Source organism: Bufo bufo, chromosome 2, assembly GCF_905171765.1.
Source record: "Bufo bufo chromosome 2, aBufBuf1.1, whole genome shotgun sequence".
NCBI lineage: Eukaryota > Metazoa > Chordata > Amphibia > Anura > Bufonidae > Bufo > Bufo bufo.
The window spans coordinates 256,604,301-256,628,547 of NC_053390.1; the positions used below are offsets into that span (position 1 = coordinate 256,604,301).

The window sequence follows — 24,247 nt, forward strand, 5'->3', positions numbered from 1 at the left end:
GGACAGTGAAGGAACAGCCTCTGAAGTCTGGCGGGACAGAAGCCACATCGGAGTGATCTGTACCGAGCGGGAGCCAAACAGAGCCGGCGAGATAAGGTAGTCGAGACAGAGGCCGGCATAACACCCTCCAATCGAAAGGAGGAGTGGGCAACAGGGAAGCCATAGGACAGCTCAAAAGCAGAACCCTGCTACACTGTGAGATGCCCGGTTCACCGCCTCGCAGAAGGCGAATACCCTGAAGAACCCAAGGTGGAGGTCCTCCGGACCTGGGTAATCGAGCACCCAAGAGAATTTGGGTGACCTTCCCGAGAAAAGCGGCCCGCACCTGGTAGCAGATCAGACTGAAGCGTAGAGGCGCCAAGAGGAAGGACTCATACCACACTACATCCGAAGGAGGAAATTGCAGCAGGCAAGGGAACCGCAGTCCTGCCAGAGCCAACGAAGAATTCGAGGGGCGCTCCAGACAACAGCACTCCCGACCATGTGACCACTAACGCAGGGAAGCAATACCGCGGAAGGACGAATGGGCACGCATCTAGGAACCACGAACACTCCCTGGGATGAAGGGCCAACTAAATGAATGAGTACCACCCAGCTCCGTGCAGCAGAGAGCAAGTAGAGCCCGTCCGGGTCAGGTGGACAGAATGAACTCCTTAGAGACGAGTGCAAGGCTGCGGCCAGCATCGTATCCCAAGAAAACAAAAGTATGCCGCAGGAAGCAGGTGAGGCATACGTACGAGCAGCCCGTAAGCAGTGAGAAGGCCAACCCACCTACAGGAGGAGAAGGCATAAACGGCCCAAACAACGCACAAGAACGTTCGCTCACTGCAAAAAGGTTAATTCAGCGAAAAAGGGGGCTCGCCACAGAGTGCCACAGCATGTACGGAGTTGCAAAGTGCAACCTGAAAGGGAGTTATGCACAAGCCTAGTATAGCATGCGATGGAACGCAAGCAGTCCGCCCCGAAAGGGGGGAAATTGTATCTGGCAAACTGCAGTCTGCAAGAGTGCAAAGGCCGGTCCCAAAAGGGAGTGATGCCTAAGGCCGTACCTACTTCAGAGAAGCAGGACATACCCTATAATCCAGCAGGAACGCAGGAGGTCCACCTAGTGAAAGGGGAACATGCACAGGGTTATCCTAGCATTAAGTGAGTGTGCAATAATACACCCAACACTGATTTAGCGAGAGTGCTACTACTCTGCCAATGAAGGGGGACATGTACAAGTCCAGCACAGCCATACAAGGACAGCCGTGAATCTCATGAGCGTGCCAAATTCTGCCCATGGAACAAGGGGTGGTCACGCACAAGGCCAGCACCGTATCCAATGGGAGTGCAAGCGTTCCACCCATGTTAGAGGGCCATGCTCATGGCCAGCAAGGTATCCGGTGAGAGTGTAGCATGCCGCCCAGAAAAAAGGGGGGGTAATGCACATGGCCAGCATCTCATCCAGGGAGAGTGCGTGCACCCGCCATGTATGGGAGTCATACACATGGCCAGCAACGTACTGGTGAGAGACAAACACAGTAAGTGAGAATGTGTGTATGTCACCTGAGGAAGGAAGGCATGCCCATGGCAGGCAGCGAATCCAGCGAGAGTGCGTACACCGCCCACGGAATAGGGGTCATGCATATGGCCGACAGCGGATCCTGCGAGAGTGCAAGCACCCCGCCATGTATGGGGTACTTACACATGGCCAGCAACGTACCTGCGAGAAAACAACCACAGACAGAGGGATGTATGTATGCTGCCTGAATCATGCCTATGGCCGGCAGCGGAACCAGTGAGAGTGCAGCATAGTAACATAGTACATAAGTTCATCATAGCACATCACAGAGAGTGCAGCGTTCCGCCTATGGAAGGGGGTCGTGCACATAGCCAGTACCGAATCCGGTGAGAGTGCAGTATTCCGCCTAAAAAGGGGGGTCATGCACACGGTCGGCAACAGATCCAGTGAGAGTGTAGCGTTCCGCCTAAGAAGGGGGTCACGCACATGGCCGACAGCGAATCCAGTGAGAGCACTGCGTTCCGCCCATGGAAGGGGGTCACGCACATGGCCGGCAGTGAATCCAGTGAGAGTGCAGCGTTCCGCTTAGAGAAGGGGGTCACGCACATGGCCGGCAGCAAATCCATAGAGAGTGCAGCATTCCGCCTAAAAGGGGGTCATGCACATGGCCAGCCGGCAGCCAGGGAGAGTGCAGTATCCCGCCTAGGAGGGGGGGGATGCACATGGCAGGCACCATAACTGGAGAGATGATGAATGCTGCCTACGGAAGGGCCGCATGCACTTGGCCAGCGCCGTATCCTGGAAGAGGGCAGGAAAACTGCCTAAAAGGGGAAATGCCCTAGCACCGACGCAGGTTGGGAGCGCAACACTATGCCGCCTGTGGAAAGAGGGCATGCAGACATGCAGCACTACTGATGAGGCTGCAGCGTCCTGCGCAGTCCAATAGAAATCTGTTATTATATATATATATATATTATATATATATATTTTTTATTAAAAACACAGCCTCTCTGAGGCTAAAGGGGGCCACCATATAGGGGCACAGATAGTCAGGAAAAAAGGGGGGGGCCAGCCATACAGGCCCATTGGGAGCCGGCCTGTACCCAAAAGGGTTAACATGGATCCGGCCTGGAGGGCGGCGCTGCGATCCCCTGGGGGCGGAGGAACCTCCCGGCGGGAAAAATTCGCGCCTGGAGAAGTTCCCGCCCCCTCCACCAGAGGCTGGAATTTTGCGGCCTAGCAGGCCGTGGTCTAAATTTGCGGCGCCCGGTATGTACCGCCGGAACCTGAGGCGGAGTGGCGCATCAAACCGGCCGCGGGTGCCCACCCCGCGGGCCGGTCGGAATTGCGGCCCAGCAGGCCGCGAAGCCTGGGCCACAATTTGCGGAGCCCCACCGACCGGCACCGACGGTCGGCCGGGGCCTGCTGAAGTCAAGCCCAAAGCCGGCCGCGGGAGCCCACCCCGCCGGCCGGAATGGCGGCTTGCCGGCCGCGGGAGCCCACCCCGCCGGCCGGAAGAGTCAGGGGCCCGGAATAGCGGCTTGCCGGCCGCGGGAGCCCACCCCGCCGGCCGGAAGAGTCAGGGGCCCGGAATGGCGGCTTGCCGGCCGCGGGAGCCCACCCCGCCGGCCGGAAGAGTCAGGGGCTCGGAATGGCGGCTTGCCGGCCGCGGGAGCCCACCCTGCCGGCCGGAAGAGTCAGGGACCCGGAATGGCGGCCTAGCAGGCCGCGGAGCCTGGGCTAAGATTTTTTGCGGCGCCCGGTCGCACCAGAGTACCAATGTCGGCCGGAGGCGAGGCCTCACTCCACAGCCGTCAGGAGCCTCAGGCCTTGAGCAACACTCCGGTAGGAGATGGGGGGGGACCCAGAGACCGGGTGCCTGTGGTAGAAATAAACTATGTTGCCGCTTCTGTAGCTGGCTGTGGAGACAGCCACTGGCTGCATGTCTATGGGAGCCAGGCAGGGGGGGGGGGGGGGGGGGGGGGTAAGGCAGAAGGAGATTGCCGCTCTGCAGGTGCCAGCATAGATCCAGCAGGGCCCAGTCAGGCACGCAGGAGACCAGGGTGGGGGGTGGGGGACGTAGGGCTGGAGAAGCCTCTCTCTTACCACAGCCGTCTTCACCCTCGGTCCATTCCAGCAGGGTCGCCCCTTCAGCTACTGGCACCGTAGTGGCAGGACGCTGGAAGAGGGACTTGGCGTGCGGGCGACCCTTGGGCTGGCGGGATGCAGGGGAGCTAGGCTGCCCTGGTCCACCTTGCCTTCTGTGGGGGAGGCAGCAGTGCGGGTGACCGACACTGGCGCAGCTCAACCCCGGGAGAACAGAGAGGTCTAGTGCGTCTCTGTTATCCCTGATGATCTGGAACAAAAAGAAAATAAAAAAGTAAAAATCTAAAATTTAAACAAGGAGAATACAGCCCTGCAGAGCAGGGAGTGTCTTGCCTCCTTGGACACTAAGCAAAAAACTGGCAGTCTCTCTCTCCAGGCTGAGGGTATAGCTGTGGAGGAGGGGCTTAACAGCTTTCACTTAGTGTCACGCCTCCTATGGAGATGAGCTATACCCAAGGTCTTCTGTGTCCCCCAAGGAAACTGGGCGAGAAAACGGAGATTTGAAGCATCTGAAAAACTAAACACAGGTAACATCTGTGTCATGTCTTTGTGCCCCACTGAACAATGTGATCTGTTTAAAACTGGTCAGGTAGGTGACAGACTCCCGTTAAACTGCTGCCTCCCATTGCAAAGAACGGGAGGCAAGAGGACGCGGCCGCCGGCGGGCTTTCCTCACGGCTGTTCACGCCAAAATTTGGCGGTGAAAAACAGTGTGAGCGGCACCTTAAATTGGCTATACACATTCAATAGCTGTTGGCCGAACAATCGTTCAGCCGACAGCTATCTTTCCCTCCTAGATTCCTCATACACACACGAGATTGGCTTGACCGAACGTGTCCGAGTATGCTATGGGAAGCGCCGAGAAAGCTGCTGCCAGACAGTTCTGGCGGTGGCTTATCTCCCCAGAGAACAAAAGGATTGGGCAAAAATATTCATTTCGCCCAATCCTTGTCTCCTGACAGCTCCCCACACACATTAGCCAGTCAGCCAAACCTGCTGTTCTCGGCGGGTTTGGCCGACAAAAGTATAATCTGTATGGCCAGCTTAAGCCTCTCACCTACCACTTCTTATTTGGCAATACTCACCCCCTCATTTTTACTGCATCTCTACCATTGCTTTCTTACTAGTCATTTTTTTTTTTTTTTTTTATCAAATATCTTTCTATTGATATATCACGTTCAACAAAGAAGAACATGAGAGATTTTACAAGTGTAGGTAAACACTCTTCCGGTGTGAGATAAGCGGTTACAACACGTACAAAGCAGATGCTAACAAGCTCTGGGCTTGTGAATAAGTGATTACATTACTTAATAAATCGTAATCATCTAATACAGATAGTACGTATCATTATCTTGAATTGGTGGGAGCAAAGTTGTCAAACTTAATGTGAAAAAAAAAAAAAAAAAAAAAAAAAAACAATAACACAATTGCTACACAGTCATAAGGAAACAATGATGTGGTATCATAAATTATTACTGATCAGGAAGTTGCTCGGAGGCTGTTCCCGGGGAAGATCTTCGCCCACGATGGGGCATGGCGTTGTATCACTGACATGAGACAGTTCATGTCTGGCGGGTATTGCTCATGGTTTTGTCTACGGTTGAATGGCTACTAACATAAGGGTAGTGCTGCAGAGAGAATGGGTGATTGGTAAAAAGTTATCGATTGCGTGAGAGGATTTTTGAGTGTCAATTAGTTTATAAGTGAGTAAGTACGTCAAAGGCTTTATTATGTTTGCATAATGAGAGAGAACTTTCACAGTAGAGAGTAATTTCTCTATGTAGGCCCTATAGCAAGAGAGTCCTTGTAGGTGCTCCAAGGTCTCCATAGTCGTGAGAAGTTAGAGTGAGATCTGTTAGCCCAACTGCTCAGCTCTTCCATCAGGTAGAGCTGGTCTACTTTCGTCTGCCATTGAGCCATAGTTGGGGGGTTAGGCTCCAGCCAATGTAACGGGATGAGGGATCTAGCGGCTTGAACTAGCCAAGTATCAAGGTCGAAGGCTTTAGGGGTCCATCCCTCAGACGGTTTCCAAAATAGTACTGAGACAGGAGAGAGCCGAAACGAGGAACCACATATTTGGTTGATTTTCGTTTCTATCTGGGTCCAAAAGTTGGTAATTTTTGGGCAATACCAAAATATGTGACCTAGAGTGCCTTCTGCCTGGGAACATCTCCAGCATGTGTTCGTCTCACTCAGCCCCATTCTTTGCAGTTTACTCGGGCCGTTATACCATCTGGTTAAGGTTTTGTATGAGTGTTCTTGTAATCTTACCCATTGAGAGAACCCGTGTGATCTGAGGTGTATTTGGTCAATTTCTGCTTTTGTAAAGGAGAGTCCAAGATCTTTCTCCCATTGTGAGATGTATGCTGGTTTTCTCTGCAATGATTGCAAACTTTTATATAAGAGGGAAATGGCATGCTTAGGAAGTGATTGGCCAAGTGCAAGTTTCTCAAACCATGTATCCTCAGACGTTGTTGCATATTTAGAGTGTATTTTTGAGTGTGTCTAAGAAGTTGGCCCGTTTTAAAAGTTGAGAGCATAGCGTATCGCTGTCTTCTGAGGATGTGGTACGGGATAATAGATCTGTGACAGTTAGATCTTTAAGGTCGTTCCAGAATGATGGCAGGTTAGTAGCATTTGGGTAGATTAAGAAGTCATTATTTTATTTTTAACCTCTTCTCAAATGCCATGATTTCTACCTCGGGCTCTTCTACCACTTCTTCAACTGTTTCATTTGTCTTTTTTTTTTTTTTTTTTTCTTTTTTACAAAAAACAATTCAGGACAAATGCACTTTATATTTGATAGACAGAACATTGTAATTTGAAAAACCTAAAAGATTGTTATTGCTGCTGACTTTTACCATGTGTCTATATTCAATTTCAGCTCCGGAAAATGTTCAAACACAACTTATGCTACAACCAGATACGTATCTCTCCACGAATCACTGTATTTGCCATCTTACCATTATCAATCATGCGCTGCTTCGTAAGAATCATGAGAGAACGGTCAACCTGAAATACCCCAACACCAGGAGTGATGACAACTGACATCTGCCCTGTCCGGTCAAAGTTTCGGTTTATATAATGCTTGTCAAACACTGAGAAATGAAGAGTAAATAGGAAATAGTCACATGTCAAAATAAAGTATACAACACTTTTATGGTTTTGCTGTAAAAGAAAGCATAATTACCATTGAAGGACAGATTAATGGCTTCAAGATAGTTTCCTTGGTCAGATGTTGAGTTGTATCCTGGAGGAAAGGATTCTGAAAACACAAAAAGAAAATAATCAGCTAAAAATGACAATACTGTTTGATGATATAATAAAGGTTTCAGACCACATTATATCTACAATTGTATCATTGCATCTATACAATCAGCTACCTGCATTTTCCAGTCGCACCAGCACAGGGTACTGGATGAAAAGCTTCTTAACGGTTACTAGCAGTGAAGTCCATTCTTCTCGCCTTTCATTCTGTACCACCACCCTGAGATAAAAGGCAACAGAGGTTATATCCAACTATAGCGACCTTATAAATGGTGAACTAAAAGTAATCTATGTTCACAATGTGTCCCCCAGCTCCATTCAGCAATCTTCTGGTCCCTTGCTTGGTTACTTCAGGTGAGGGTACATATGTGGTCACATGTATTGCGGCAACAAATGATTGGCCTCAGCGGTAATGTGCCCCCCAAGCAGCACATCATTGCTGGTGTCACGTGCCACTAGGGGGATACATCACCACTGAGGCCAGTCATTGGGCTGCAGTGGCACAAGTGATCTTGTCCATACCCCAGCCCAAACGAATCAAACCACAGTTTAGCACTGAAGAGGTGGGAAGCAGGAGAGTATGATTCTTTTATTAGGTACAACATGTTAGGGGGCTTACTTTGAAAGGGACCAAATCCTGAGAAACCCCTTTAAGGTGTTTTTCCAAAACTTTCTATAAGGCTCTTGTCACAATGAATAGGCGCTACATAGTAGCAGTCTCATATGAAAGATAGTATCCTAAAAGACGTTTGATGTCCAATCAATTACTTTATACCACTTGCCCAGGGAGTAGAGTGGGCAATAAAGCAGACACAGTTAATGAAGTCAATTACAACATTAAAGGGCAATTTTGCTAATTACAACTTATCTTAATGCACTGGATAGGGGTTAATTGCTGGATTGGTGGGGATCAGAACGCTGGAATGGGGGCTCTATGTCCCCCCCCAGCTGTGGCCTGGATGAGTTGAATGAAGCAAGAAGTTGAGCATGCACACTGATGTTTCATTCAAAGTCAGAGAGGGAGCCAAAGACAGCCAACTTAGCAGATGCACGCATGCTCAACTGCTGTTCCACTGAACTTAAACCCACAGTCTTGCAGTTGGGGGTAGGGGGAACACAGGGTCTAGCATTAAACCCAATGATATCACTAGAATGATTTAATATGGATTTAAATACTTGTAGAAGTCTTCATAGAATCTGCCCATGTGATCTTGTAAAATGGTGGCATTACTGCGATGGGCTTCTGGAAATTCATCTAAAAAATAAAAAAATAAAAACATGAGACTCGGGGTCCATTCACACGTCCGCAATTTTGTTCCGCATTTTGTAGAACGGAATTGCGGACCCATTCATTTCTATGGGGCAGCACGATGTGCTGCCCGGATCTGGAATTGTGGGTCCACACTTCCATTCCCGAAAAAAATTGAACATGTCCTATTCTTGTCCGCAATTGCGGACAAGAATAAGCATTTTTCTATTAAGTGCCGGCGATGTGCGGTCCGCAAAATGCGTAACGCACATAGCCGATGTCCGTGTTTTGCGGAGCCACGGATCCGTAAAACACACACGGACGTGTGAATGGACCCTAAAACAAAATCTGTATCTGGCAACTCGTAAGAATGCATTAAAGATGGTATGAAAACCCACAGCATTGTTAAACGACAGGCGTAACATAAATGCTAGACAATAGAAAACAGGAAGCAAAATAGAAATAGTTGGCATAAAGCAAAATATATTTTAAAAGGGGTTTCAATAGAAAATGCTATCAAAGGGTGATCATAAGGCCGGACATACATGGTTCTCAGTCTGATAGAGAGGCAATTGGGCAGTGAATAGTCACCACAAATGTGTGTTTTATTAAACTGTAAAGGAGATTATATATATATATATTCCAGCACGTCTCCCCCATTCTGTTGGTCCTATGGCGTCTCATATTAAGGTAACACGGAGAAATATATAAAGAAATCTTGGCACGAGACCTGGACAAAAACCTTACTAAATGTGTTAATACCAGGAAGAGATACATCAACATTGGAAAATGATGGAGTATAACCACTCATCAAAAGAGAGATAAGTGCCCACCAAGGAAGGTGCAAAACCATAATGAGGGGAAATCAGTTGAACAGACCCAAAAACCATAAAAATTGGGGGTAGCCTGGAGGGAAAACAGTTTCCTCAAGGATCAAAATCATCCCATTCAGTTATGCGGCTGACAGATTGTAAGAGGAGAATGGCAATGTGGTAGGCAGAGGCACGTAGAGGATTATAGTAAATACTATAACAAGAGACGGTGCCTGAGACTCCACAGAAGACTGTCTGGACCAGGCAGACCTAAACAGAAGCTGAAGAAAAAATACCCTGGAAATAGGTAGAAGCAATACCGATGCCTGAAACATGAAAAGAGTCTAGACTCGTCAGATCTACCGCCATACTGTAGCAACTCCATCTAAAGGAGAGAATGTGGTGACAGCAACCAGAGATGGTATAAGGAGGGGAGTCTTATGTGGCCCATCACCACGATAGTTCCAGAAAAAACTGGTGATCTAGAAAAAAAATAGCACCAGTGCAGGCATTCCATAGCTGAAAGGGGAAATACGAGAACCCAATGAATATGGATACTGGCCAGGCAGATAGAATCTGGAGGGTGTGCAACTACTTGCCTTGAAGTGGCCGTGCGCTCCACAGCCTGGTATGCTGAAGCGCACAGGCGGGGCTTCTCCACGGGCCGCATCGAGGATTGCTGAGTGGGCCATGCTTCTGTGAAACTAAGGGAGGCAATAACCCTTTGGGGGGTAACACCCCCTGGACATACAGTTGTTAACCATCCGCTTATGGGACGGCCGTCACGTGGGTGTCCCTCCATCTGAGAAGGAGGCTTGGAACGCTTATTGTTTGGAGGTGTGTGAGAAAGGGGTGTGGATTTAATTATCTACCTAACCTATGGTTACCTGGCTCTTTGGTTGTGGGTTTGTTTTAGGCAGACTGACAAGGTAGCCAGCAAATCAGGAGGTGCAATACGTAGTCTACGCCCATAGTATTCCCTTTTTAAATCAAATATTTTCCCAGGCACAATGGAGCTATCATCTGGCCCCAGGAACCCTCTTTTGGTTAAACAACCGGCAGACTGAGTGTGTATCTGCATTTTTCCCCACATCGAGCAGAGTGGTATGTAAGGTCTTACATACTTATCACTTATAGGAGACGACACCAGTCACTGTGTTCCAAGTAATGCCTGGCCTTTAGTATCGAGTTATTGTACATTCGTACACTGTTGCCGTTTACTGGTAACTACTAGCCGGACTATTTTAATTATCTGGCACTACGTCTCTGTTTAATATGTTCTAAAGTACTAACACTGCCGGTTGATCCTGTGTCGTTGACTCTGTATTTTAGGAGTATCTGTTTTGACCCGTGGTTCTGGCTGCCTATGTATCATTGTGTTAGCATTTTAAATTTTATTGTTTTCTATATCATTGTGATTGTACTCTCTATATATTGACCCGTACAATTGCAAGTCCCCTGATGAACCCTCCTTCTACCTGGAGGGGGAAACGCGTTGGGTTCTGTGACATATGGGATCTACGTTATGTAATAGGGTCTTTCGAAAGACAGATTAGTCCTAGGCACGCGGACAGAGTGCATCTACCATCAAGGTGCATCTCTGGGCTGACGAGATTGTGGAGGGTAAGAATAGAGACCGATTTCTCCCTAACCCAGTATCCTGCTGGCTCAGTTTCCTACCGCATAGAATTAACCGTTGATAGCTTCTTCACACAAAATAGGATGGTTGATCCAGGCTTCATAATTTGTTTTTAACCCTTTCATGACCAAGGGTCATTGATGCCCCAGTGTCCAGGTCAGATTTTATAAAACTGACATGCGTCACTTTATGTGGTAATAACTTTGGAACACTTTTATTTATCCAAGCCATTCTGAGATTGTTTTTTCTCGTGACACATTGTACTTCATGATAGTCATAAATTTGAGTCAATATATTTCACCTTTATTTATAAAAAAATCCCAAATTTACCAAAAAGTTTGAAAAATTAGCTATTTTCAAAATTTCAATTTCTCTGCTTTTAAAACAGAAAGTGATTCCTCATAAAATATTTATTACTTAACATTCCCCATATGTATACTTTATGTTGGCATCATTTTGGAAATGTCATTTTATTTTTTTAGGACGTTACAAAGCTTAGAAGTTTAGAAGCAAATCTTAAAATTTTTAAGAAAATTTCTAAAACCCAATTTTTAAGGACCAGTTCAGGTCTGAAGTCACTTTGTGGGGCTTACATAGTTGATACCCCCATAAACGACCCCATTGTAGAAACTACACCCCTCAAGTTACTCAAAACTGATTTTACAAACTTTGTTAACCCTTTAGATGTTCCACAAGAATTAAAGGAAAATGGAGAATACATTTCAAAATCTCACTTTTTTGGCTGATTTTCCATTTTATTAAATTTTTTTCTTTAACACATCAAGGGTTAACAGCCAAACAAAACTCAATATTTATTACCCTGATTCTGCGGTTTAAGGGCACACGGCAGGACGCAGAAGGAAAGGAACACTGTATGGTTTTTGGAAGGCAGATTTTGCTGGACTGGTTTTTAGATGCCATGTCCCATTTAAAGCCCCCCTGATGCACCCCTACAGTAGAAACTCCCAAAAAGTGACCCTATTTTGGAAACTAGGGGATAAGGTGCCAGATTTATTGTTACTATTTTTGGGGGCATATGCCTTTTTGATCGCTTGGTGTTGTCCTATTATCGACTATTGATACAAAATGGATACTTGCTTGTTGAGGACTATGTTTAGCTAAGATGGCGGACAGGCATTCAGCCAACACCTATAAACTAGAATCTTATTTTGTGTTTTATCATGTGTTTCTTTGTGGTTTCCATTCAGCTCAAGCAAGCAGTTACAAAGAGGTTTCCGTTCAGCTCAAGCAAGCAGTTATAAAGAAAGAAGAAGTAACCGTTTCACCCACGAGCAAGGGGGGAGGAATTCCTCTGAGCCGTCAAGGTTACAGAAAGTATAGTGTTCGTAGCCAATAGAAAAGATATACTCTATCTTTCACCCCCCCCTCCCACTTCTCCCTGTCGTAAAACCTATGAATTGTGTGTTGTTTTCAGAAATAAACTAGAGATGCTGTTTTAACCCCGTGCTGTGGGTTGTCTCAGATTTGATCTCTCCGTGCACGTACATTAATTAATTTGGAGCAGTACATCAACCGAACTGGCAGCTTGGCCAGAACCAGAACAGTACTTTTTATGAAAATAGCTTTTTGGCACTGTTTTTATTTTTATTTTTTACGATGTTCACCTGAGGGGTTAGGTCATGTGATATTTTTATCGAGCATGTTGTTACGGACGCGCTAATACATAATATGTACACTTTTTTTTTTTTTTTTTTTTTTTATTTCACTTTAACACAATAATGGCATATTTGAAATAAAAAAATGATGTTTTAGTGTCTCCGTGTTCTAAGAGCTATAGTTTTTTTATTTTTTGAGCGACTTTCTAATGTATGGTCTCATTTTTTGCGGGATGAGGTGACGGTTTTATTGGTACGATTTTGTGGGACATACGCCCTTTTTGATCGCTCTGTGTTGCACTTTTTGTGGTGTAAGGTGACAAAAATGGCTTTTTTGACAGTTTTTATTTTTTATGGTGTTTATCGTACGCGGTCGATCATGTGATATATTTACAAAGACTGTCATTACGGACGCGGTGATAACCAATATGTCTAGTTTTTTTTTCTTTTTCATTTTTTATAGGAAAAGGCAATTTATTTTTTTTAATTACATTTTTATTAATTTTTTTATTTTTACTTTTATTATTTTCACTTTTTTTTTAATCAAGTCCCACTTGGATCTTGAAGATCCAGTGGGGCTGATGCCTGTACTATACTTTGCAATGCTTTTGCATTGCAAAGTACAATATTATCAAATGTCCTGTAGATGGCAACACCGGGCGCTTTTGCAAAGCGTCCGGTTGCCATGGCAACCATCGGGACGCTGCAATCACAGCGCGGCAGCCCCGATAGTTGAGAGAGGGAGCCCCCTCCCTCTATTAACCCCATGGATGCCGCTACCTATCTGATGCCGGTTACAGCAGAGTGTCAGCATGTCTGGAAAAGAACCAGATAGCTCAAAGGCTTGATTTTTTATGATTTACATATTTAATTCCATTCCATAATTATATACTTGACCTTAAAGCGAACCTGTCACCATGATTTTGCACACAGAGCTGGGGACATGGGCTGCTAGATGGCCACTAGCACATCTGCAGTACCCAGGTCCCACAGCTCTTCGCGCTTTTATTGTGTTAAAAAAACCTTTTGAGTGATATGCAAATTACCTGATATGAGTCCTGTAGCCGGAGATGAGTCAAGCGTCAAGGAGCCCAGCACCGCCCCGCGTCCTCCGAATCTCCTCCTTGCCGGCTGACGTCACAGAGCTGGAGCGCTGAAATCTCGCGATGCGCGAGCTGGCGCATGCGTAGTTCGTTCCCTGTGCTGATGCCAGCACAGGGAATGAACATGATGCCGACACTGCGCATGCGCCAGCTCGAGCATCGCGAGATTTCGGCGCTCCAGCTCTGTGACGTCAGCCGGCAAGGAGGAGATTTGGAGGACGCGGGGCGGTGCTGGGCTCCTTTCCGCTTGACTCATCTCCGGCTACAGGACTCATATCAGCTAATTTGCATATCACTCAAAAGGTTTTTTTAACACAATAAAAGCGCGGAGAGCTGTGGGACCTGGGTACTGCAGATGAGCTAGTGGCCATCTAGCAGCCCATGTCCCCAGCTCTGTGTGCAAAATCATGGTGACAGGTTCGCTTTAAGCCCCAACCACATTAAGTGAAGAGGCAAGGAAAGGGTTAGACATGGGGATGGGGGCAAAGCTCAGCGGGTCACAGGAGCAGGAGAGAGTATGGGTGTTAGAATCTCACACCTGGGAGACACAGTTCCCACCCCCCCCCCCCCCCAAAACAGCCCATAAGGTGGAGCCTAGGAGGCAGCAAAGCTAGGGCTTCGCGTAGAAGTGAGCACAACCGGAAGGATTTACGGCTGGAACGGATTGCGGGAAAGAAGCAGTAGTTTTTAAGCGGGGACCGAGGAAGGCCTGGGGTGGCCGATGCCCTGAAGAGAAAGACAGTGGCCACCCCAGGAGGGACGCAACCACTAGGAACACACCGACAGGCCTAGGAGGAAGGTGGAGGGGACTAGGGTGAGTTTGGTGCCACAAGGTTTTGGTAAAAACCTTTTTCCCCCGTCTTCACTGGGAAACAAGGAGAAGGTAATATTCTTAACTAACAGTTTCTGCCCACCCTAAATCCAGCCATGTCACCTTCATTGGTGTGCTGCCCCTTGGGAAGGGCAGCTACACCGGAAACAGGGGGGACTTCCAGAAGTGGCGGTTAAGGTGACCTGATCGCTGGGGGATATTTGAAATCCGCTGTTGCTCCTTGCCTTCTAGAGGTGGGGAACGAGCAGCCGGATTGGGGACTCACTAGTCTCTTCCCTCGTGTGTGGGAAAACAGGTGTTTGAAGATCTTAAAAAAGAAAGATATTGGCAGACCTGCAAAAAAGGTGTCTGCCTCCTACAGACATTAAGCTAAAACGTATTAGCTCAGTGTCTGCAGGAGGGGTATAGCTGAGAGAAGCAGCTAACTCTTTTCAGCTTAGTGTTGTCTCCTAGTGGCAGCAGCTATTCTCATGGTCTTCTGTGCCCCCCATGCGACGGGCGAGAAAGATAATTTATATAGGGGCGTGGCCTGCACGCTGATGGCGCCGGTCGCATAGCTAGTCTGCTCCGGACCTAACATTTTCACAGCGGCTCACAGCTACTACTCCTGTGCTATTTCGCATCTTCCAGAAGCACAAACTACTGCTCCTGCCATGGGGAAAGTTAAGAGGCGCCCTGCTCCTGCTAAACTGACGGAGTTCTTCGGAAAAGCGGCGGCGGCAGAGACGGGGCAGAGAGGGACGCCATCTCCGGCCTGTACTCCGGCCTCTCGGGCGGGAACGCCGATACCACCTGTGTGCTACTCCGCAGATAAGCGCGGGCCTGAAAGGGAAGCCCTAGATCCTCCGATACTCACAGCAGATATTATGCGCTCTATGTTGGAGAGCCTGCGTGCTTCTATGAGGGAGGACATGCTGGGGCTGCTACAGGACCTCAAAGCGGACATACAGAGTGTAGGGGAGCGCACTTCCCACATGGAGGCAAAGATGGCTGAATTCGCCACATCCCACAACTCTCTGATTGATGCCCATGAGGCCATGGAGGAAGATATAGCCAAACTATCGGCAAAGCTCCAAGATTTGGAAGATAGAAACAGACGGAACAACGTCAGAATCCGAGGGATCCCGGAATCTGTGGAGGCGAATGAATTGGAGCACTTTTTGCAGCAACTTATTAAAGCGGCGCTGCCGGAATCTACGGAGAGAGATCTGATTATTGATCGCATCCATAGGGTGCCCAAGCCTAAAGGCCTTGATCCTTCATTGCCGCGTGACACCATTGCCAGGATCCACTTCTATACCGTCAAAGACGCGTTCCTGAGAATCCTGAGGCAGAATGCGACACCTTCGGAGGAATTCAAAGGTATTGCTGTCTATGCAGACCTCTCTGCAGCTACCCTAGCGAAGAGAAGGGAGTTCGCCCAGATAACAGCAATTTTGCGGGATCAGCAAATAAAGTACCGTTGGGGCTTTCCGGTAAAGCTACTAGTCACTTATAATGGCGGCTTACAGATCTTTAATACACCGCAGGGGGCGAGTAAGCTGCTGAGAGAGTGGGGCATCCAGTGCGATGTCAGGCGTACTGAGAAGGAGACCACCTCGCGTCCAGACAAGATCCCTCCGGACTGGGACGTTGCTTGATGAGTGAGTTTTCCCTGTACAGGGGTAGTTGATTGACTGTTCATGCAAACCAATGTTAGTCCGCAGTAAGGAGCTGAAGCTCGTCTTCATTTTTGCCCCTTTTGGACTGGTTCTTTGGGTCTATTGACCTACATTAATCTGGTTGGGCTAATTAGGCCTTAATGACCACTTTACTGTTAACGTTTATTCTTAATTTTTTTGCTCATTTGTCTTTGTTTTATTTTGTTTCTGCACCGGTACTGCTGTATATGTTGTATGTAATTTGCGCTGAGTTTGCACTTAACGCGGGGGGACCTCGCACGTTTGGGGGGGGGATGTGAGTCAATTAGAGCTCAAAGATGTCAGAAATGGGGCTGAAGGTATTATCCTACAATGTGCGCGGCCTGAATTCCCCGTTTAGGCGCTCACAACTGTGGGCTGATGTAGTCAAAAATAAGAGTGATGTCATCCTGTTACAAGAAACGCACTTGCTGGTTACAGATGCATTTAGATGCAAGCATAAAAACTTCCCTGTTATATTCCACTCGCATACTAGGAAAAAGAAGGCAGCGGGGGTTCTTATTGGGGTGAGGGCTACAGTTAACTTTTCCCTTAAAAAATGTATAACGGACTCGGCTGGGAGGTATATAATTGTAATATGCGTGCTTGACAGTAAGCCGTACACTTTGGTGTCTGTATATGCCCCCAATGTCGGGCAGGTGGCCTTCTGCAGGAGGTTGTTCAATAAGGTGGAGAAAATGGCGGAGGGTGAGGTAATATTGGGAGGGGACTTCAATATACCGGTTAATGCAACACTGGATTTTAAATCAGCTCAAGGGTGCCGAAGGGAGGAGCTTCAATCCACACTTTATGAATCTGCGTTTCATGATGTATGGCGTTATCAGCACAGTAACGAACGTGATTATACGTATATCTCTACTGCGCATCTGTCTCAGTCCCGCATTGATTATATTCTAGTCTCCAGAGGCCTCCTGCATGGGGTTACCAGGTCCGACATTGGGGGTGCGACATGGTCAGATCATGCCCCAGTTAGCATTGTCATAGATGTTGGTGTTCCGGATCTGCCCAGACCGCAATGGCGGATGAATTCTTACTTGCTTAAATGTCCGGACAGGGTGAAGGGGCTTGTAGATACCATGCAGGAATTCCTATTATTTAATGATCTTCCTGATACTAATGTAGATACCCTTTGGCTTACACATAAGGCATTTATGAGAGGGGTGTTATTACAAATGGCGGCGAGAATAAATAGGCGTAGAAATCAGGCAATACAAGACGCTCTTATCCGCCTAAAAGTTGCGGAGCAATGTCATAAAGCAAGTAATAGTCCCAGCTCTTTGGAATCTCTGCAGGGGTGTAGGTCTGCCCTTAGAACCCTTCTTCTCTATAAACAGGAGCTAGGGATGAAAAGGTTAAATTCAAATTTTTATCATACTGGAGATAGAGCGGGAGCGCTGTTAGCGCGCAGATTGAAATGTAATAAAGCCGCGGCTAGGATAACAAGCCTAAAGTACAAGGATAAAGTATACACGCACCCTCAGGATATAACGGATGCGTTCGCATCGTATTACTCTTCGTTATATAATTTGCGTGCGGACGTTAACACAGTGCAACCAACTGTGGAGGCGATAACATCATTCCTGGATTCCCTTAGGTTACCTAAAGTCTCGGCAACTGACATACATGGTCTTAACAAGCCCTTCACCCCGGCAGAGATTCTGAAAGCCATTAAGTCCACCCCGTCTAACAAGGCCCCTGGTCCCGATGGCTTTCCGGCGGAATATTACAAAACGTTTCAGTTAACCTTGCTCCCCTACTTAACTAAATTATATAACTCATTTCTACAGACGGGAAATATTCCGCCGGAAATGCTTAAGGCCACCGTAGTCACACTGCCCAAGCCAGGGAAATCCCCGGATGCTCCTGAAAACTTTAGGCCAATCTCTTTATTGAACGCCGACCTTAAATTGTTTGCGAAGTTACTTGCCACTCGTCTGAACGAGGTGTTACCAGCCCTAATTAATCAGGATCAGGTCAGCTTTGTGACGGGAAGACAATGTAGGGACGGTACTAGAAAGATGATCGATCTGATTCAGATTGCTGGTTGGTCCAGGAGCCCTGCGATCTTTGTATCTCTAGACGCTGAAAAAGCGTTTGATAGGGTGCATTGGGGGTTCCTGGACCAAACCCTTAGAAAATTTGGGTTTGAAGGTCACTTTTTGAAAGCTGTCTTAGGGCTTTACACAGCACCTAGCGCAAATGTTCTGGCGTCGGGGTTCCTATCTACCCCCTTTACGATTACCAACGGGACCAGGCAAGGGTGCCCGCTGTCACCCCTGATATTCGCACTGGTGATGGAGCCCATGGCGGAGAAGATGCGCAATTGCGCACGGATATCGGGGATCATAGCGGGGGAACATTCGCACTGCATAGGACTGTATGCTGACGATGTCATTTTGACATTGACTAACCCTCTGACCTCATTACCGGCTGCGTTGGAAATCCTGGATCAGTACTCCTGCATCTCATACTATAAATTAAATGTTAGTAAAACCAATGTGCTTCCCATCAATGTACCTGTCAGCTTGCAACAGGTCCTAAGTGATAAGTACCCCTTTCATTGGGCATCTGAATCAATAAGATATTTGGGAGTGGAGCTAACCAGCTCAACAGCGGACATGATCTCGCTTAATCATAAATTACTTAGAGCGGAGTTACAAAAGGATTACGCTAAATATAGCAAAGTGTTACTTTCGTGGATAGCTAGAATAAATATAGTAAAGATGATGATACTCCCTAAGATCTTATACGTATTCCGATGTATACCATTAAAAATCCCTAGAGTTCACATTAAGAAATTGCAGGACGACATGCTGGGGTTCATTTGGGGGGGGAGCCCACCCTAGAATTGGTAAACAATCGCTATTCCCAGCTCTTCGCAAGGGGGGCTTGGGGGTTCCTGACCTCCATAAGTATTATATGGCCAACCTACTAGATCAGTCTATGGAATGGTGGTCCCCTTCCTCGTCACATAAATGGCTATTAATAGAAGAGGTTTATGTTAAAAGGCGATCTTTGAAATCTCTGTTGGCGGCATACTTATTAAAGCCTTTTATTTTCCCCATGCCACTGGATACGATGCAAGCTACCATATTTGCTTGGGCTCATATGTTCAAGAATATAACGCCGTTTCCTATTGTGAAGAAGCAGTTCCCCTTATCAGTAGTGGAATATCATATCCCCACGCTTCAAATCACAGGATGGCTGAATTGCGGAATAGATACGCTAGGGTGTATATTTGAAAAATCTGTCCTAAACTCCTTTGAGTCACTGCACATTAACTTTAAACTACCAAACTCCGCATTTTATCAATATCTTCAGATACGTCACTTTCTCTCATCACTTGCCATAGACTCGGTGGTGAGTGTGCGAGACCCTCTTACCAAGCTTCTAGGTGTGGAGGTCCATCCCCATTCCAGCCTATCCTTTTGGTACTCGCTTATGCAGACTCCGGAGGGAGAGGGTAAGAAACCCTTCATGTCTAGATGGGAGGCTGAAATGGGGAGGGAATTCACGGTAGAAAGGTGGAATGACGCGCTTTTTTGGTCCATTAAGTCCTCGAAATGCATAAACCATGCTGAGCAGAGTAGAAAAATTCAATTACGATGGTATCTCACCCCCAATAGAATAGCTCATTCCAACCCAGAATACTCACCTCTATGTTGGAGGGGGTGCGGACAGATTGGTACGCCGTACCATATGTGGTGGAGTTGTGCTGCCTTGACTCAATTTTGGATCTCAATGGCAAAAATATTGGAAGAAGTCACGGGAATTAAGGGTATGTTGACCCCAGAGTTGGCGATCCTCAGCATAGGTCTAGGGGATTTGCCCATCGAAAGCAGGAGCATAGTAGCTAGAATTCTCTCAGCCGCAAGAACGGTAATTGCTCGCCAATGGAAGAGTCTAAAGTCCATATCAGCTGGAGAGGTCATTGGGTTGGTTAATTACCATATGCAGTGTGAATTCACCTTCGCCTCATCTATGAAGACTAGAATCGTAACGCATAATTCATGGCTACTTTGGTTATCTAGCACTCATGCGGTTTCACTTCCCCATTATCTGTTGTGAATCTATGGGATAACATGTAAGAGGGGTGTGATTCCTGGCGGAACTGCGTAGGGGGAGTAGTATGTAGAGTTCTGCCTCAGGGTATATGGTGCATACTCAGTTAGCACTTCATATTGGGAACAGTACTGGTACCTTTTTGTATTTACTTTTGTATTTTTTTTAATTTTTTTTTGTGTTATTATTATTATTTTGTCTACCATGTCATTATTATTTAAACTGTATGTCTTATCATTTATGTATATGTAAAATTATTCTTGCTTGATATTCATAATGGTAAACTGAGCCATTTACAATATACTTTTCAATAAAAATCTATTGTTGAAAAAAAAGAAAGATAATTTCTATGGCAGCATACGGCATCTGATCAGGAAAATCATTCAGGCCATAATCTGGCCATGTAAAAGACCCTTAAGACAAGTGGATGCAGCAGGAGCTTCCATGCTGGGTCCCGTCTGATGTAGGACAGAAAGATGGTTAAGCCCTGCCCCCATCAGTCAGTCTGCAGCTCAGTTTCCATAACCCCAGCCATTGCATAGGACATATATTCAGTTTATGAGGGTGCAAATATGTCTACATTTATTTTTATACATACCTATGGATTTTGCATCATAAAATGTTCTAGAAAAAAGTACAACAGTAACTTCATGACTGCAGTTCTTTTCCTGGAGAAATAGTGAAAATATAGCCATCAAACTCATGTAAAATCTCCTCAAACCTTACAGAAAGAGAAAACTGTTGGTAATTGGCTTGCTGAACTAAGATGGTCATATACTGTCCATGACACCTCTCACCTCCAACCTATTCATTAACATGGATGCTTAAAAGGGTTGGCCACGTTCTGGCTATTTGTGACCAATGTGTAGGTAAGATGACTATATGGCTATTACTAATATAGCCTCTGTTTATATTCTGTGCCATTTGTTATATTTCCTAAGCCGTGCCCAATTGGTAGGCAAATCTTATCTGTTGATCAAAATATATAGGACGGCTCTGCCTCCTGATTTGGGACGGTCAGGTGCACCTATCTGATGTCGCACTCCAAGCACCGTATAATAATGTAAAAGTAAAGATGGGCACTCTAATATCCGGAACCACCGGGTGATAAATTTATTCACAATAGCGTTAATTCACAATAGCATTACTTGCATATAGTAACAGTTTCATAAAATATAGACAATAAATGAATTATCTAAAATAGGCCTAGCTAAATATCTAATACATATAAATAGCCGCTGTTGAAAAACCATTAGGGATAGGATTAATAGTCCGCTGCTGATAAAACAACCTCTGATTGTAATGGTAGAGTACTTTGGATAAATATTCAATAGGCGTCTGCCAATGTTGCTTTTAGGTGATGTATCTCACAAGAAAAAATATGAAGAGATATATATAGTGACAAATCTTAAGAATATAGTCATAAAAAATATTAGTGATCACTTGAAAATTGTGCACAAAAGGAAAAGTCAATTTAAACTGTAAGGTGTTGCTAGTAGGTGATATTCAACGTGAATATAGTAGTGATTCCACAACAGCAGCAGATGTCTCTGAATGTCAGTATTTGCTCCAATAGTAATCACCTTCCGCAGTCAACCATCGATTTAAGCAATAGTAGCTGGTGTAGCGACCAGTAAGTGTCGGTATTTGCGCCAGTAATGGTCACTTACCACAGTCCACTATAGATTCAAGCAATAATAGCTATTTATGATAGTACTCACGCTTGATGCTGTAATCCGGTCTGTAGCGAAACTGTAAAAGCGGCTTACCTCCTGTGTGAAATAAAGAGGTACCTTGCTAGTGTATCTAGACACTGTGGTCCGCTCTCAGTATTAGTCGCAATTGTCCAGAGCCGTCCTGGTTCACAGCTTTCGCTCTGTTTGAATCCTAGGCAGAGTCTCAGTTCGTCTGTAATGGGCGTTTTCTCCCTGCTCCGGACAGCTGATTTAATTATTCCAGCTGGTTTTCTGCTGTCCGTGAGTTCCCAGACTGTGGCCAGTAGATCTGGTATTTTTCAATGAAAAAGCTTAAAGCCACTGAGGAAGAAGGTAGCCCAACCTTCGAAACGCGTCTGGCGTGGACGGATAGGACACTAACTCTGGCAGAAAACCGGCAGAACTAGATTCTCAATAATATGATTGTTATCTAGGAAAAAGCGCTTTTTCATTGAAAAATACCAGATCTACTGGCCACAGTCTGGGAACTCACGGACAGCAGAAAACCAGCTGGAATAATTAAATCAGCTGTCCGGAGCAGGGAGAAAACGCCCATTACAGACGAACTGAGACTCTGCCTAGGATTCAAACAGAGCGAAAGCTGTGAACCAGGACGGCTCTGGACAATTGCGACTAATACTGAGAGCGGACCACAGTGTCTAGATACACTAGCAAGGTACCTCTTTATTTCACACAGGAGGTAAGCCGCTTTTACAGTTTCGCTACAGACCGGATTACAGCATCAAGCGTGAGTACTATCATAAATAGCTATTATTGCTTGAATCTATAGTGGACTGTGGTAAGTGACCATTACTGGCGCAAATACCGACACTTACTGGTCGCTACACCAGCTACTATTGCTTAAATCGATGGTTGACTGCGGAAGGTGATTACTATTGGAGCAAATACTGACATTCAGAGACATCTGCTGCTGTTGTGGAATCACTACTATATTCACGTTGAATATCACCTACTAGCAACACCTTACAGTTTAAATTGACTTTTCCTTTTGTGCACAATTTTCAAGTGATCACTAATATTTTTTATGACTATATTCTTAAGATTTGTCACTATATATATCTCTTCATATTTTTTCTTGTGAGATACATCACCTAAAAGCAACATTGGCAGACGCCTATTGAATATTTATCCAAAGTACTCTACCATTACAATCAGAGGTTGTTTTATCAACAGCGGACTATTAATCCTATCCCTAATGGTTTTTCAACAGCGGCTATTTATATGTATTAGATATTTAGCTAGGCCTATTTTAGATAATTCATTTATTGTCTATATTTTATGAAACTGTTACTATATGCAAGTAATGCTATTGTGAATAAATTTATCACCCGGTGGTTCCGGATATTAGAGTGCCCATCTTTACTTTTACAAATCTTATCTGTTGTTCACATAAAAGTCCTGTCCATAAGATGGCTGCTGATGGAGGGATGTGTGACCAGGTAAATCTCCTCCATGGGATGTCTCTTCCATTCAAATACACTGAACCTGCATTAAACTCCCAACAGTGAAGTGCAGATGTCAGGTACAGTGTATTTGAGAGGAGACATCACATGGAGGTGATCTGTCTGCTCACATGACCCTCCGTCAGCAGCCATTTTATGGACAGGACCTCTGTGTGTACAGTACAAAAGACTTAGCAACCAAGGGGGCATACCTTACGAAATATAGAAAGTGGCACCGAATTTCAACAAAGCCTATGTAAATGCAGCTCTTCACCTCCACTGACAAGCAGGCAATTATTGGAAAGGAATGGTACCTTCCTTATAATTGCCCATTCGCTCAGCACGTGTAAATGCGCATTTAGCATTGCCAGGCATACAGGTTTATTACAACAGGGAGAAGGAGACAATCTCTGAAAGAATATATCTCTGAAAGAATCAGCATTTTGAAATCCAACATCACGATTCTTATCTCCCCCAGACCTAAGATTAGGGGGTAGACGAAAGGGCCCCATACATGTTTGATTGTCAGTAGACACCAATGTCTTCAGCAGGACCTTCAGAATTTAGGGGGAGCAGATAGACTGCTCCCTCCTACAGGCCTATGAACTACAGGTAGACTGCTCCCTCCTACAGGCCTATGAACTACAGGTAGACTGCTCCCTCCTACAGGCCTATGAACTACAGGTAGACTGCTCCCTCCTACAGGCCTATGAACTACAGGTAGACTGCTCCCTCCTACAGGCCTATGAACTACAGGTAGACTGCTCCCTCCTACAGGCCTATGAACTACAGGTAGACTGCTCCCTCCTACAGGCCTATGAACTACAGGTAGACTGCTCCCTCCTACAGGCCTATGACTACAGGTAGACTGCTCCCTCCTACAGGCCTATGAACTACAGGTAGACTGCTCCCTCCTACAGGCCTATGAACTACAGGTAGACTGCTCCCTCCTACAGGCCTATGAACTACAGGTAGACTGCTCCCTCCTACAGGCCAATGACTACAGATAGACTGCTCCCTCCTACGACTACAGACAGACTGCTCCCTCCTACAGGCCTATGACTACAGGTAGACTGCTCCTTCCTACAGGCCAATGACTACAGATAGACTGCTCCCTCCTACAGGCCTATGACTACAGATAGACTACTCCCTCCTACAGGCCAATGACTACAGGTAGAC

General features: G+C 46.1%; 1 protein-coding gene across 11 annotated transcripts in view; it reads right to left on the reverse strand.

Annotated features, from left to right (window-relative positions):
• The window catches only part of DEPDC5 (DEP domain containing 5, GATOR1 subcomplex subunit), a 96,669-nt gene that overhangs the window by 55,063 nt on the left and 17,359 nt on the right, over nucleotides 1-24,247 (reverse strand). For all 11 annotated transcript variants that reach the window (XM_040416442.1, XM_040416439.1, XM_040416438.1 and 8 more), the window contains exons 10-14: nucleotides 20,489-20,558; nucleotides 8,054-8,132; nucleotides 6,994-7,097; nucleotides 6,801-6,875; nucleotides 6,574-6,708 (exon numbers count right to left, since the gene is read on the reverse strand). In XM_040416442.1, the coding sequence (XP_040272376.1) occupies nucleotides 6,574-6,708; nucleotides 6,801-6,875; nucleotides 6,994-7,097; nucleotides 8,054-8,132; nucleotides 20,489-20,558 (463 nt within the window). The remainder of the gene's footprint in view (nucleotides 1-6,573; nucleotides 6,709-6,800; nucleotides 6,876-6,993; nucleotides 7,098-8,053; nucleotides 8,133-20,488; nucleotides 20,559-24,247) is intronic.